The 15,356-nt window shown below is 45.6% G+C and overlaps 1 protein-coding gene across 1 annotated transcript in view; it reads right to left on the bottom strand.

The window, feature by feature from the left end:
* Positions 1-15,356, bottom strand: part of Clstn2 (calsyntenin 2) — a 141,035-nt gene that overhangs the window by 10,826 nt on the left and 114,853 nt on the right. The window contains exons 14-17 of the mRNA XM_010608225.1: positions 12,488-12,654; positions 6,084-6,232; positions 3,850-4,067; positions 332-502 (exon numbers count right to left, since the gene is read on the bottom strand). Coding sequence (XP_010606527.1) covers positions 332-502; positions 3,850-4,067; positions 6,084-6,232; positions 12,488-12,654 — 705 coding nt within the window. The remainder of the gene's footprint in view (positions 1-331; positions 503-3,849; positions 4,068-6,083; positions 6,233-12,487; positions 12,655-15,356) is intronic.

Below are 15,356 nucleotides of genomic sequence, written 5' to 3'. Positions count from 1 at the left end.
TTTTTTTTTTTTTTTGTACAGGGACCGAACTTGGGTCCTGGCACTCACAAGGCAGGTGGTGGAACCACCAAGCTAGATCCCCAGCCCTGCATAATATTTTCTGAGATCAAACATTATAACGGAAGCTTCTACAGATTTCCCCAAGAGTGGAGATGTAGGCAGTCCCCCAAATGCTGGGGGAGCTGTCCAAAGTCTAGAAATCCATGTCCTGAGATCAAGGGTCTCTGCTGAACCCTGGGTATTCACACTGCACTCCTGCAGGTGCCATCACACTCAAAGCTCCTGGAGAAGGCCATGCTGAGAGGGCCCCCACTGGGTGGAGGGACCTTACCATAGATGGAGTAGCCTGCAGTCGAGTTTGTGGCATCCAGATGTCGTTGGTGGAGCTCGCTGTGGTTGAGTTCCAAGCACTCCTGTCTTGGGTCCAAGTCCCCTCCAAGCACCAAAATGTCACAAAAATCCAAGTTGTGAAGCATTTCTTCTAAGTCTGCTGATTTTGCAGCTGTGGGAAGGCAGATGCATGGGAAACATAGACAGGGACAGCAGCTCAGAAAACAGCCCTCGCTCATCATCTCTCTCCTCTGTTACTATACCCAGGTTAAGGCCACATCAAGAGAAGATGATTGCAATCCTGAATACCATACCAACTGCTAAAGCATCAGCCAACCCTGAGGCTGGGTCGTGGGAACTGGTGGGAAGAGCATGAATACTACAGTCAAAAGATATGAATTTAACTGAGTGTGGTGGTGCGTGCCTGTAACCCCAGCTCTGTGCAGGCTGATGCAGGAAGATCTTGAGTCTGAGCCCAGCCTGGACAACTTAGTGACTTCAAGAGATTTTTGTCTCAAAAATAAAAAATAGAAGGGCTGGGGATGCAGCTCAGTGCAAAATGAAAAGGCCCTGGTTCAATCCTCAGTGTTGCTTACACACACACACACACACACACACACACACACACACACACAGGACATGAATTTGTACACACATCTGCTACTGAGAAGCTACACAAGTCCACTCAGTTTCCTAACCTGCAGAGAGAATAAGTCTTGAGAGTATTGAAAACACTGTCCCATTCTGGTGAAGTGTGTCATAAGTAATAGCTATCACTTGGTGGAGAGCTAAGTGGCCTCCCACCATGCTCTCCATGTGGTCACTGTGTGCATCAGGCTCTGAGGCTCTCAAGCACAGAGGCACCTGAGGAGATCCTTAGTGCCTGACATAGGAGTTGCCATGGAGCAGTTATCGCTGTATGCTGCTCAAGTGCAGCTGGATCATTAACTAATAACCAATTAAGTCAATACAATATAGCCAATAATGAACTAATAATTGATACATTAACTAGTTAATATGCTCCCAGGGAGGCATATGAGCAAGTTGGTCAATGTAATGGTCTTTGCCTGATTTATGATTCCAAATTTCTCAAAGGAATGTCTGAGTATTGGAACATTGGGCAGATCTGAGCAATCCTAAATTAAAAATCTCATCTCAGCATGCAGGTTATTGGTATTTATGTGGTGTGTGATATGTGCCAGGTACTGTGCAAATTCAGTCCTAGCGAACAGACATTAATGAGGTTACTATAACTACCCCATCTCACCAACGGGGAAATGGAAATTCTCGGGAAGGTGAAGTGCCCAACGTTACACAGAAAGTGAGAGGAGGACCCAGGAGAAAAACCACTTTTTCTAATATCAGAGTTTGGAAACTTGTGATCTCTAGGCCTGTGATCTTCCAATGTTCTTGATCATGCACCTCTTTACTGAAAGATTTGGGAAGCAAAATCATTTAACAAGTATATTTACTTATATATAAAGTAGACTGATTTTATGCTTTGCATTGTAAAACATTTATGAAAACAAAATTTAAAAGGATTCATTAAGAATGAGATTTTTTTCAGTGACATCAAAATACTCATTATATATTATTATAAATAATTTCTATATGCTTAATTTTTAACTGTTTACCAACCACAATTGTTTCCTGCATCATTAGCAAGATTGGAAAACACAACAATACACACTAAACACAAGGGCTGTCATTAATAATAGCATAAGTATAATTTCATATGGGTTTCATGTAGTGCCTAGTGGTTTGTCAGCTTCTCCTTAGGTGAAGTTAAATCACTTTGCTCCTATCTTCCATTGGGACTGACAGAGCTAGCACTAGGTCAGGGAAGATCCAGCTGCCGTTTCCTCATTCTGCTCTTCTACTTGAGCTATGGTGTTATCTTCCATCTACAGGTTTCTTGATTCCACTGTGTTGAAGGGGCTGCTGGGCTCAGAAATCCAGAAGCAAATCAACCATGGTTGAGCCCTCAGGGAGCTCCTGGTCTGGTTTCATAGACAAATAATTATCGTGAAGGGCTGAAAAATGCTGTGTGCTAGAGAGAAGCCGCAGCTGCTGCAGTGTGCAGAGCAGGAGACCAGCCTAGGGGTCAGGGGGTGGTAGGCAGAGCCTTCTGGAGGTGGCATTGAAGGCAGAGAGGTTTGCCCCAATAAAGGGAGATGGAGAAGGAAGGAAAAGGAACTGCCCAGGCGTAGAAGAGAAAAAGTGTGGACTAACATGACTAACATAAAGGCGAGAGAGAGAGAGAGAGAGAGAGAGAGAGAGAGAGAGTAGATGTGTATATGGAAGTTTGTGTGCATGTGCATGAGTGAGTGTGTGTGTGTGTGAGTGTATGAGTGTGTCTGTCTTTGCAACTGAGATAACAGAAAGAGTAAATTACTGGGGGCAGAAGATGGTGCTGGAGCCAGTTACTGAGGTCCAGTAGCAAATGACATTAGCCTGCTTGTTTAAAACACCCATAATAATTATTCTAACAAAGATAAGAGGGACATTTAAAAAATACTAATAATAGCTCCCAGGCACTTGCTCATGTGCTCTGCATGCACCTCTCATAAACAGAAGGTGAAGTGTGGACCCAGATAATTGCTTTTCTCTACATTGCCCATATGCTGGTGTCAGAGGAAGCAATTCCAGATGCTCCTTGGCTGCAATCACAGAGGTCAGTGGGCCTTCCTTTTTCTTCTGATTGTAGCCAAAAATGAGAGCAGGGAAGCAGGGAGATCACACGTTCTAATGCACCTTGGCATGTGACTAGGAAACCACCCTTCCCGGACAGGTGGTGAAATGCCATCTATTATTTTGAGCTCTGGAGGGCTGCCTCTCAAGTGCCCTACTCACTAGGAGCCAGTGTGGTTTAAGGCAGTGGGTAATTAGGATTATTATAGAAGCAGATCTGTAGGGACCTAGGCCTACTGGCACTGGCACATCATTAGCAATGGCTTTTAGAGGGGCGAAGGCAAGTTGAAAGTGTTTTCTTAGAAAAGGTAGCAAAGGACTAGTTTCAAATGGACATTTCCCCCTCTTCCTCTCCCCCCAGCCTCTCCTGTGGCTTTCAGTGTAACTGTTTCTCACTGGCAGATAATTTAAATTACTCTTTCACTAAATAACCCTTCCAATGATGAAACTGTTGGAAATAACAACTTGAAAATTTCTGGAGAGCTTAGAGTCATATTGCTGAATGAGACCTAACTTTTGCTGTCTATGCATTAAGAAGTATCTATATTTTGTGCATTGTGCACTTTCTAGCTTTTCTTTTGATGATCAAGATAATACATGCTCAATGTATGACCTTTTTTCTGCAACTGTATAAGAGGGAAGGGAAGCAGAAACAGATTGGCTTTGCCTATCCCTCTCCTGTTGTTCATCTTGATTGTTCCCAGCTTTGCTTGTCTTGCTGTTATATATGACCCTGTCACAGTGAACAGTGCTGCTGTCCTGAGTATGGTTTGCATTGCTGTAAAAAGTTAAGGCACACTTTTCCCACAACCCCACGTGCACCTGTACCTGTGGTTTTCATGTCCCCAGTGGCCTCAGGTTTGGCAAAGGTGCTCACAATTTTGATATCCTGGAAGAGGACTACGCCTCTGGCACTTTCGAACTGGGCAGCAGGTCTCCATAGACGATCTGTGCCCTGCAGAGTGATCTGGGGCTCCATGGCCTGCAGGACCATCACATAGGCATCCACGTTGGGGATGCTGATGCACACATCTTCCCCAAAGCACCTGGGAAGACAGCTTCAATCACCACACTGGCAAGCAAATGGTTAAACCATCTGCAACCTAGCCAAGGACAGGGAGTTGCCACTTCTAGTCCTGGACGAAGCATTCTGACTGCTACAAGTCTCTGAGGATGTCAGTAGAGCTTGGGATTTAAAGCCACTCTATCATCCAAACTACTAGTGAGGTAGGGACTTCAAAGATTGGCTCCGGGGAGGAACTGGAATTTTATATGCGAGCAACAAATAAAGCTTTCATTATCTTTTAACAAAGCAATCAATGACAACATTAATTAGATAGCAACTGCTTATTATGTGCATGAGTATTTGGTAAGCAAATTGTTGTCTAACTGGTTGGTCAACGCTATCTTACTAAATGAGACCCCAGGGCTAACTCTCCTGCCAAAGTGTATATGCTACGTCACTAAGGGGGAATCACACCGGTGTGACTCCTCTGGAGGCACGGGCACCGTTCCACTGCACTTACCCTCCTTTTCCCTAGTACAAGCCCCCAAAAAGCATCCACAGGCAGCCATGGTGTGACAATAAGAACAAAGCCTGAGAAGTTAGCCAAGGATCCATGGTCTATTTCTGCTACTCTTGAGCTGGCAGACAAGGGATAGACAGGAGATGGACAGGGGGTGCTCAATTGCTGTGAATCTCAGTCTTTTCATCTATAAAATGGGATAATACTAATTTTAACACTAAGCTGGGCACGGTGGTGCACGCCTGTAATCCCAGCACTTGGAAGGCTGAAGCAGGAGGATTGCTGCGAGTTCAAGGCCAGTCTAGGCTACTTAGCGAGTTCAAAGCCAGTCTGATCTACACAGTGAGACCCTGTCTCAAACAAACAAACAAACAAAAAATGTACTCTATAGTAGTAAGGATTAAGACTCTAGAAAAGAAGCTATTCACTGCCCATATGATTTGAGCTCAGTAAAGCTTAGTTAATCTTACTGTCATCAGAACTCATCAGGACCCATGTGTCTTTGATACATTCACTCCATTGTCATTGAAGCCGACATTGAAACCTTGGGCCTAACAGGTGCTGTGGGAGTGCTGGCTGCAGCGGTCATTTTGTGTGCTTTGGGATGGTCAGAGGGAAGGCAGTCTGGGCGTGTCTAGTGCTGAGCCTCCCTGTCCTCTTTTGTGGAGTGGGTAAGATGCAAGAACTGTGGTGGGTTTCTGCCTGCAGGCTTTTGTTACCTCAGCCACACCAACCCCAGTGGGCTCCTCTTCCCATGAAGCTCACAGAAGCCTGGTCTCAGAGCTGGACACTCACCAGTCTATCACCTTTCTTTGCTCTAACATGGTGCTAACTCAGAGGTGCCTGCTTCTTACACCTTCTGCGCCGTGGAATGTAACTGTCCTTGTTGGCATCTCTCGCAGGACTCAGCCATGTGGCAGTCAACAAATACATCTTTCCTAGCCTGTTCATCTCTTTCTGAGTTTTCCTGTTCTAGGTACCTGGGGACTGTACCTCCTGGGGTCTCTCTGGGGCCCCCCTTCCTAGCAGTCCTCCAAGGCATCTGCTGTGGCTAGGAATTGATTTCATAGCTCAGCAGGTGAGTTATATCAAGGCTTTAGTAATAATCTCATCTCCTTAGCACAACTCTGATCCCTGGGAACAAGAACCATGCCCTCCCTTTCTTTGGTTTATGTACAGTTTTTAGGAACTCTGTGAAGCTGTGCTAGATAATTTAATTCAATTTAATAAACATTTGTCAAGCACCTACCCTCTTTGTACCAGGTGGTATGCCCTTAAATCAGGCTGGCTGTAGGCCAGCCTTTAAAGAATCTATAGAATTCTCAAACAGAATGAAGCGGGGAATGGTAGATTTGAGCCGGACAGACATAATATTTGCCCTAAGAAAGCCCAAAGCGGAACACAAACCTATTCCAGCACTTTTCTTGGGATAACAGAGACGTCCAGGGCAGTTCAGTCCAGCTTTGTAAGAGAGAATTCCCAGGGGGCCATCCCTGCTGCCTCAGGTAGGGCCTAGACCGACTGTCATCTACTCACTGAACTTTGGAGGAGACTCTGAGGCGCCGCACGCCTGCTGTCGGGAACTGCCTGGAGTTGATGTAGGAGACCTTCTGCAGGGCACGGTTGATGTTCCCAATGTCTTCTCCTTCCATCACGAGGATAGACTGTGAGGGGTTGAAGTGGTACTGGAAGACAAACGTGGGTATCGCAGGAGAGAATGGTGAGTGACAGACAAGAGTCCCCCGGAAGCTCTACAGCTCCATGGAAAGGCCACCACAGCCACCTCAGGAACATCCGGACATCTGCAGCAGCTAGGCACACAAACAAACATTTCAAATCTCTCAAACAATCCCTGCTACTCTGTCGTGGACTTTGGACCTTCCGCACGAGTTTTCCCCAGGGATTGTAAACTCCTGGTAATACTGGCCCGAGTCACAGAATGGAATTCTGAAATCCCAGTGACAGTGCTCTTGATGCTCAGGCTTTGCCAAGGGTAGTTCAGGCTCTGTGTGACCCAGCTAGTTGGGACCAGTAACTGTCAGCCCTTGGACTGCCTGCTCCTTGATCTAATATCCTCAATACTCGGATGCTGTTTCCTTTTGCTGTTCTTGTGTTTGGCCATGAACTGCTCCCTAATTCACCCTGCACTCTACTTCCTGACTCATGATGCATGTTCTTAGCTTTCAACCTTGGAGCTCATTTTTTCCAGTTACTGTCTTTCCTTCTGTGCAGACTTCACCTGTCCCATGAGCCTTACACATCTTCTGCTTACTTGTGGGTTCACTATCTACCCACTGCATCCTGAGCCCCCGGTATCCCATTCTTGGCAAAGGCCTATGTGGTTCTGATGCTCCTTACTGAGGGTCCTCAAGCTGATTCAGACCTTTGCTTCTACCTGTGTTTCCCTAGCAGCTAGTCTTCTTTGAATGAATGTGAAACACTGTGAGCTACAAATCCTGACACACTTCTCTTTAGTAATTATGTGGAATTATTATCAATAAAGTGGCAAGAACAGATTCAGACTATATATTTACCACTCATGTTATAGGTAAGGGGAGTGGACGTATTTTTATGTAGGTACCTGACAACAACGATTTACTTGTCTGAATAAATAGTATTATACACATAATTTAAATGTATGTATGTGCTAAGTGAAAAATTCCCTTACTCCTATTGGCCATCCATCCAGTTTCTGCAATCCAGTCCCGCAGCTAATCTCTCACTATTGGATTAGTTTCTTGTGGCAAATTGCATTATTTTACAGAATTAGTGGTTTCTTCTGCCAGTGGGAGGTTCATATGTGACTGCCCTATTGTCAACAGGCTTGACAATGTGACTTGCGTTGCCTTTCCCTGCAGGACAGATGTGGGATAATCTAGCATCTTTTCCCTCCACTCCACTGATCTGCAGCATACTAGGCAGAAGCCACAACCCTCCTCTCTGACTGGGTTAAGCCATTAAGGCTAATCCATTGAGGTTTTGGAGTCATTACCACAATAGCATACCTGTCTGGAGGAAGTCAACCCTTCACAGCCATGATTCTTACTTCTTCAAGGCTATACAGCATCTTTGAAAGGCTTTGTCACATTCTAGCTCAAGTACAAACTACAGATGCAACCTTGGATCCAAAGTCATATCCTCTTTCTAGACTTCATTTAAACTAATGGAGAAATTAATATCCATCTATCTGAGGTTTAAGTGACAAAACATAGTTGAGTATCCCTTCTCTGAAATCTTTAGGACCAGAAGTGTTTCAGAGTTGAGATGTTTTGGATTTCAGAAGACTTGCATATTCATACAAAATGAAATACCTTGGGGGTGGAACCCCCAAGTTTAAACACGAAATTCCTTTATGTTTCATACGTGCCTCGTAGAAATGGTCGGAAGGTAATTTATTACAATATTTTTAATGTACCTATGTGTTCACTGTGATCTGTCACGTGAAGCCAGGTGTGGGATTTTCTACTGTGATATCACATTGGCGCTCAAAAAGTCAAAGTTTTGGGGTCTGGAGTCTTTTGCATTTCAGATCTCCAGATTAGGCATGCCCAATCTGTGTAACGTTTGTAGCATTTACAAGGTGTTCAGCATAGGATACCTTTGGTTACAGTTCTTAATACCGAAATTCTGTCTGAGCTGAATCTTTGCTTGTGGCAAGGCACCTGCCTTCCCTATGATACAGTTCCCTCTTCCCACTCAAAGCCCTGGTAGGGTCTTTCTGAGCCATTATTTCTGCTCACAAGCACCAGTCGCTTTTGTAGATTTGGGAGCACCCAAGCATATGCATCATAGTCAGCCTCTGAGCTGGTGTCTAGCCACAGATGCCTCACCTGAGTAAGGTGCTCAGCCCTGGAGTTGTCACATGTTAGTGAGCCAAAAATGAGCTTTGAGGTGTTTTGCGAGTCACCTCTTTCAGACTTGAGAAGATTCAATGTCATTCTTCTACAGACACCATTTATGTTCATAAATAGTTTTCTGCTACTCCATTCCCTTCTCCTCTGTACCATCCCTCTGATGGCAGAATCTCAAGGTGCTGATGCCATCTGTGTGCATCCTGCAGCAAAGTGTGAGCACCTCAAAGCCTGGGTTGGCTGTCCTTTCCCCAGGATTGCCACAGGATCTAGCATGTGCAAAGCACGAGATAGACGATGAGCCTTGCAGAAGAGGCTGATCTCTGAGTCTGCACGAGTGATGAAGAGGAAAACCATGCAGTTTCAGAGGGGGGACTGGCAGCGTCTCACGGCAACCAGCAGAGGGTGCATTCCCACTTCATTTGCTTGGCTAAAGCAAAGGTTAAGAAATGTGCCAGATCTCCAGTTCATATTCTGGTCTGGCCGCTAGGGCATCCAGTGGGCTATCACCGGGCACAAAGGTGGGTGCTGGCGTATCCATCAACACAGTGCTTGCAGGTTCAGTAAAGCCCTCCAAAGTTCGTACTTGTGTTTTTCCCACAGCAGTATCCCTGCTTGGTTTATGAGTCTGTGGTTACATGGAAGATGCATCTGTACAGGCAGACACAGAGGCAGGAGATGATGGCATGTTCGGTTGCTGGAGAAAACTGTGGAGGGTGACAGTGTTCATTCACCCGTGGGAAGCTGTGTTGTGGTAAAAGTGTGCTAAGGAGGTGCTGGGCAGATGGTCCTTGTGGCATGGTCATCTTTTCTAGAGCTCAGCTGTCTCCAGCCACCTAGGATGCTAGGCTATCCAAAGCCTTGGATACCTGTTTCTTGTGGGTGGGCTGGCCGTGCTCTTTAGGCACCTTGACATTCTTTGGGGAACCTGCCGGCTGCACCAAGGAAAAAACTGGCAAGTTAGAGGCTCTGTTGCTACAAAAGAACCTGTGATTGTTAAGAGCCTACTTTGTTCAGTTTTTATATCACATAAGAAAAATAATAAGTGCATTGTATGCAGGAGGAATTAGAGCTTAAAGATTAAAATGTTCCAGGAGTGTCTTATTCTAGAATCTTTACTGTTTCTTGCTCTTTCACACTAGGAAGGTGACAACGGCAGGGATTGTATGAGAAAATAAGAATAGGTATCCTTTAGGAGTGTGGCTATGCCAAAGTATCTTGCATGGATACAGGAGAGCAGCCACCACAGCCATTTAAAGACTTGAGGAGAAAATTTAGAACTAGGTGTGATCTAGAGGAGGAAAAGTAATGCCAGGAAGCTGTTCCAGGGGTATGAGCAGATGCAGGTAATTTCCTAATTGCAGGAGGGCCTCACTTCTTTAGACTATCCAGAGAGCTGGGAGGAGCCCAGTCACCTGGCAAATAAAATGATAGCCACAACTCAGAAAGGACAGGCAGATTAAGTGCAGGTTGGAAAGAAGTTAGTTTTCATAATTTTATTTTAATCTGAGTTGGTAGGGTGGAGGGAAGAGCATGGATTTATTTTGGACAAGTCCCTGAGCCCCAGTTCCCTTATTTTTGAAATGAGGTCAAAATATTTAATTTGTTTTGAGAAGCAGGGATAATGAACATAAAATAGCCCCCAGTGGGTGTTCTGTAAATTGTGTGTCTTATTAACTTCTCACACAGTACTGCAGTTCTCACCAGCCATGCCCTAGGGATAGAAAAGGATCCTTTGCAGTGACTTGGATATGAATAGGTGGTATCCTGAAAATCCAGATTAGTCTTCCTTGGACCTCACACATTCTTGTGCCATGCATTTTAGCATCTCCTCTTTTCACAGGCTATATCTATTCTGTGGCAATTGCTACACTTCTTAATTCATAATTCTAAAATCACATGGCTTTTCAGGACAGCATCTTTGGTTTATTGCTCTATGGTGCCTTGAACTCTGCAGCTGTGGTTCCATGGGTTGTGCAGAGCAGAGCAGGTGCACTCGGAGGCAAAGAGCAAACCCAGAATCAGTAAAAGAGAAGAGATTTGGAGGTCAAATCTGCATCAGTGGATGGATAAAACCCTAAGAAGACAACATATACAGTAGGTAAGACCACCCTTTCCAATAATACGGGCTGGACTTGTGAGCTTCCTCCAATGGCAGGTGATTGGCTATCGAGTGTATGTGCACTCTGACACACTCAGAGTATATCTAAACCATGTTAAATGATGACTTGTAAGGTCCCATTGCCTCGCCATGCCTGCTACATTCCTTCCATCTTCCCCCTTTGATCCAGTGTATAGAGTGTATATCCCAAACACTACATCATCAAGAGCATGCTCCCTGATTCAGCCTTCAAAGACTCGCAACTAGTGACACTAAATGTAAATACCTAACATGGTTAAGAGGCTCCATAATATGGCCTCTGCTACTCTCTGGTTCCCCTTGCTAACCCTCTCTCTGGTAATTTGGACACTTATAACACTGGCCTCATGGAAGGCCCATTGCACACTGTGATGGACCTCAGCCCTCCTGCCATTGCTCATACTTTGGGATCTTCCTGGAATGACTGCCCTCTTCCCTGTTTTCTTTGCCTTTTTCCAATCTAACCTTACATATTCTGCTCAGGCCTCGTTTCCTCCAAGGAGCCTTCCCTGACTGAAATTTACCTGAATCTGGAGTTCTGGAGTATGACGGCCCAGCTTCAAGTTCTGGCTCTGCCCATCCCTAACTTGCAGATCTTAGGAGGGGAATTTCCTTTCCCCTTCGGCCCTCAATTTCTGATGTGTAAAACTGGAATTTTGTCAAGGGGATATTCTGGGGAGTAGTGTGCCCTGAATGTTTAGAACGATGCCTGGCACTCAGGAGACCCTCAGAAAAGTCAGTTCTTGTCATCATTGCAGCAGTCATAAAGCTTGATCACAAATGTCTGCTTGGGCCACTGAATTTCTGAAGACAGCAGACTTGGAATACTCATTTTCGTATTTTAGAACCCAGCACAGAACTGAATACATGGGCGTCCCTGCTGAAGTGACTGCAATGTTGTGCACAGTAGAGTGCTCACAACACCATCAACCTCTCCAGAGCTAACCGGTGTCAGAGCCTGCAAGCAGGAGCCCTGCAGGGAGGACTCCCTGTCTAGAAGAGGCAAGGCCAGGGCAGGACTGCAAGGCACAACTCCATGGCAGCACTGGGCAGGATTGTGCAGTGGGCTGGAATGGTCAACAAAGGTGACTCAGCTCTGTGGAGGGAGTGCTAGATCCACTCCCAGGAGGCAAGGGACAGCGAGTGAGTCATTCATCTTTCAAATAGGAGCCGAGGAAATGCTTTCTCACAGTGGGAACCATGATGATTGAACAAAGTCTCCAATGATGTTGACCCTTCTCTACAGTAAGGACCCCAGGAATTTAGTACCAGCAGGAGCTTCTTACATCCCGGTGAGGCCAGAAAATACCCTGCTTCCTACGGAGATGCTCGCTGAGGCCATAGTTGGTCACATCCTTTCCTGCCCTGCTCACGAGGAACTTTTCTCAGAATATACCTTTGGTTCTCAGGGATGATGAAAATCATGAATCTGTTCACTTTCCTTTTGACTGCCAGAGATTGCTTAGAGCATAATCTGTGCCTCACTGTCGCTGCACAAGACCCCTGACCTCCATACCTGCTCTCTACCTCCCCTCAGTCTTTTCTTTCCTTACTAATTTGTATTTTACAGAGTCCTAACTTCTTACTTATTCTTCATGTTTTGGCAGTATATTCTTGCACACTGCCCCAGTTCCGTCAGGCAGATAAAGCAACAGACCAACCCACAAGCAAATGAAGTACAATTTCCTCAGGCAGACATTCCGTACGTGCCGAATGTTACATAGTGGGCTGATTGGATACAAGGACTTGACCTAGGACTTTCAGGAGATGGCAGCACAAGTCCATCCTGGAAGTCAAGGTCACTACCTCCCTCCACGGGAGCACCTTTGCTGTGGTGCCATTTCTGCACAGTATTACAGAAACAAATATTTCCTGGCATGCTTGGGTGCTGGGTAGCCTCAGTCTCATAAATCAGTGTCTTATCAGGGTGACACCAGCTCTTTCCTTACCTTTATTCCTTGCCCGAGGCTTTCCAAAGAATTAATATCCAGCCCCTCTTTGCAGGCCTGCAAGCAGGAAATCACCTTCTGGCTTTCCATTTTGCCAGGGCGGATGGTAAGACTGGCTAGGCTGCCATGGAAGAACTGCGCAAATCGTGGTTTGGCAACTTCGCCTCCTGAAAGAAAAAAGCAGCACTGTCATTTACCGTGAGGATACTGGGTAGGGATTATTACGTTGAGGTCCCAGCTGGTCATTGAGCCAAGGTCACACTAACTATGACCCATAAACTTGAAAGAGTGCATGCGCTTGGGGAAGTGCTGGATCCCGTGGGAGCTCCAGTCCACTGTCAACCATGTGCAAGTGTTCAGTGTCACGTTGCAAACCCTTCCCGGCAGCCACATCTTTCCATCTTCTCCCTGGTTTCCAAGTCAGGCTGCAGCCTTCCTCACTGGCTTTATTGTCCACCTCTGGATGTTCTACATAGACAAACCTTGCCTGGATCTTGCATGGATATTTTCCCAGAAAGAAAGCAGAACATGGAAGAAACAGGGATCTGGGCTGCCTTGCAGCTTTGCTAGTTTCCTAGAAACATTTCTGTATGCTCTGTGAGCTTCTCTGGCTCACAGGGCACACTCTAGGTTTTACATCTTGTTTCCCTAGGCCAGGGATGGTGAGTCCTTTAGAGATGGGGTGCCCAAACTGAAAAACAAAGCCCACTTATATATTAGAAAGTGCCAACACTGCAATTAAATCTGAATATTGCGATTTTAGTTTAGAAAAAAATAACTCAGGCATTTGGCTCACATGGCAAAAGAGAGGGCTCTGCATGCCCACTGTGGGATGTGTGCGCAGGTTCACCGTCACTGCCCTATGCTGTCTTAGCTCAGCAGTTCCTGAGGCTTCCCAAACACTCTGTGGTTTGGTAGTGGAGCATGCTGCATGGAAAAACCCTTTGAGTGGCTTCTGCAGCTCTCTGGAGAACAGGTTTCCAACAAGCAACACCAGGGAGGCCTCTCTGCCCTTTAGTAGTCTTGTGCCGACAAAATTTAGATTTCAGCGTATGGAGGGAAGGCTCTCCCTTGGGTGCTTCTTTCATCCCTGGAGATAGTGGATGATCCTCACATGCACTATTCTTATATTCCTTAGAGTTCTCTTTACTAGACAGCAACTCCTTGCTGCTACAATCCCTTGTTAGATGTAGTGCTGCTTTATGTTTTCCTGTTGAAATGAATCTGGATTCCCTCCCCTGATTGGATCCAGACTGATGTACCATATACCGTCATTTACCCTTGTTCCTCCTCACAATGAGACTCTTCCCACACTGCCTCCCCATGGCTCAGATCAAGCAAAATTTACTTTTTTCCAGGCTCCTTAAGCTCCCTGTCCCCGGTTGCTCACTGAAACCTTCCCCACGTCCCCCACTGAATTTCTTCCCCACCACAACTTCTTTCTGCCCTGAGCCTCACTGTGTCCTCTCCCTACCCTCAGCCTTGGAACGGGCAAGGTTGATTTTAATATATCCCTCACCACTTGGCTGGTGGGCAAATGGTTTACATGTATGTGTATTATGTCCTCAACAGTCTCAAATTGAGGGCTTCAACATTGGATATACTTTTTAAAAAGATAAACCGATGCCTGGTGCTTGGTTCCACCCTTAGAGATTCTGACTTAATCGGTATCTGACATTTTAAAAGCTTCTTAGGTGAATCAAATGTGAAGCCAAGGTCAATAACCATTGAGCTTTAAGCTTGAGGTTTTGCATACTCCTCATGTTTTCTGTCTCCTTGATGCCACCCGCAGGCTCACCCTTCACATGCTGTTATAATTTATTAGTTTAAGTCTCTGTCGCTCTCTCTCCTGGATAGCAAGGATTACTCATGCATTATTCATTTTAATGAAGACAATACTTAGCAAGTATTAGGGGCTGAGGGTTGCACCAGGGACTTTGCAAACACTGACTCATTTATTCTTCCCAACAACGCTTGGTCTCTTCTATCCTCTTGGCATCCTGCACTTTGCCTGGTACATCACAGATATTTTATACTTGGCTGCTGAATTGAAGAAAATGGTAAATTGAATACTAGCAGATCAGAGGGCCTTGTGGCTATCTCACCAACATCAGTCTCTCTCTTTCTGCCTTGATAAGGAAGCCTAGAATACTAGGGAACTCCAGGGATGGGCTGTATTTAATTTAAGCGAATTAGTATATGTCATCCCTATTGCTCCAGGGTCTGATTTAGGGGTGGACCTGAAACTCAGTACCAGGAAGAAGCTATTCAGCACATGGCATCCAACAAGCCATAGGGCTTGGTCCAGGAATAATAATGGGACACGCATAGGCTACTGTCACGAGAGCTGCTGACTTGCAAAACAACACAACTTTCCATTTTTCTCCCCGGAAAGTTGCAAACTCTCGCTGTCTTTCCGTGGAGATTAAGATGGAAGGCCAAGGGCCACTATAGCCTTCTTGCCATTAGACTGGGGACAACAAAGGCAGTTCAGTGAGGAAGACAGAGCCAGGTGAGTCACGGCAAGATTGAGCAGAACCAATGGACCTCCTCGCTGCTGTGCTTTGGGATGTATTCCACTGTGGGGGCCACTGTCTACCTTCTGTGTTGGGCCATTTTGAGTCAAAATGCTGTCTGTTGATTGATGGCCAAAGATTGATTTTGGAAATAAATGATGTCTCTTTTGAAGTCCTCAGTTCAGAGGGAATTTTAAATAGATTTGGCTTTGAGGAATGGCTTGAGATGGTCCATCACAACAGGGAAGCCCATTTAAGGTCTTCTAATCTAGGACCTTAAAGTCCCCATGGATAAAGTGTTCCTCTAAGCCATTAGCATGTTCCCACCCTAGCAAAGGAGTATCTTTGTTGAC

This window comes from Fukomys damarensis, unplaced genomic scaffold, assembly GCF_012274545.1.
Source record: "Fukomys damarensis isolate Sample0158 unplaced genomic scaffold, DMR_v1.0_HiC HiC_scaffold_37, whole genome shotgun sequence".
Taxonomy (NCBI): Eukaryota; Metazoa; Chordata; class Mammalia; order Rodentia; family Bathyergidae; genus Fukomys; species Fukomys damarensis.
This window is presented reverse-complemented; position numbering and strand designations above follow the sequence as displayed.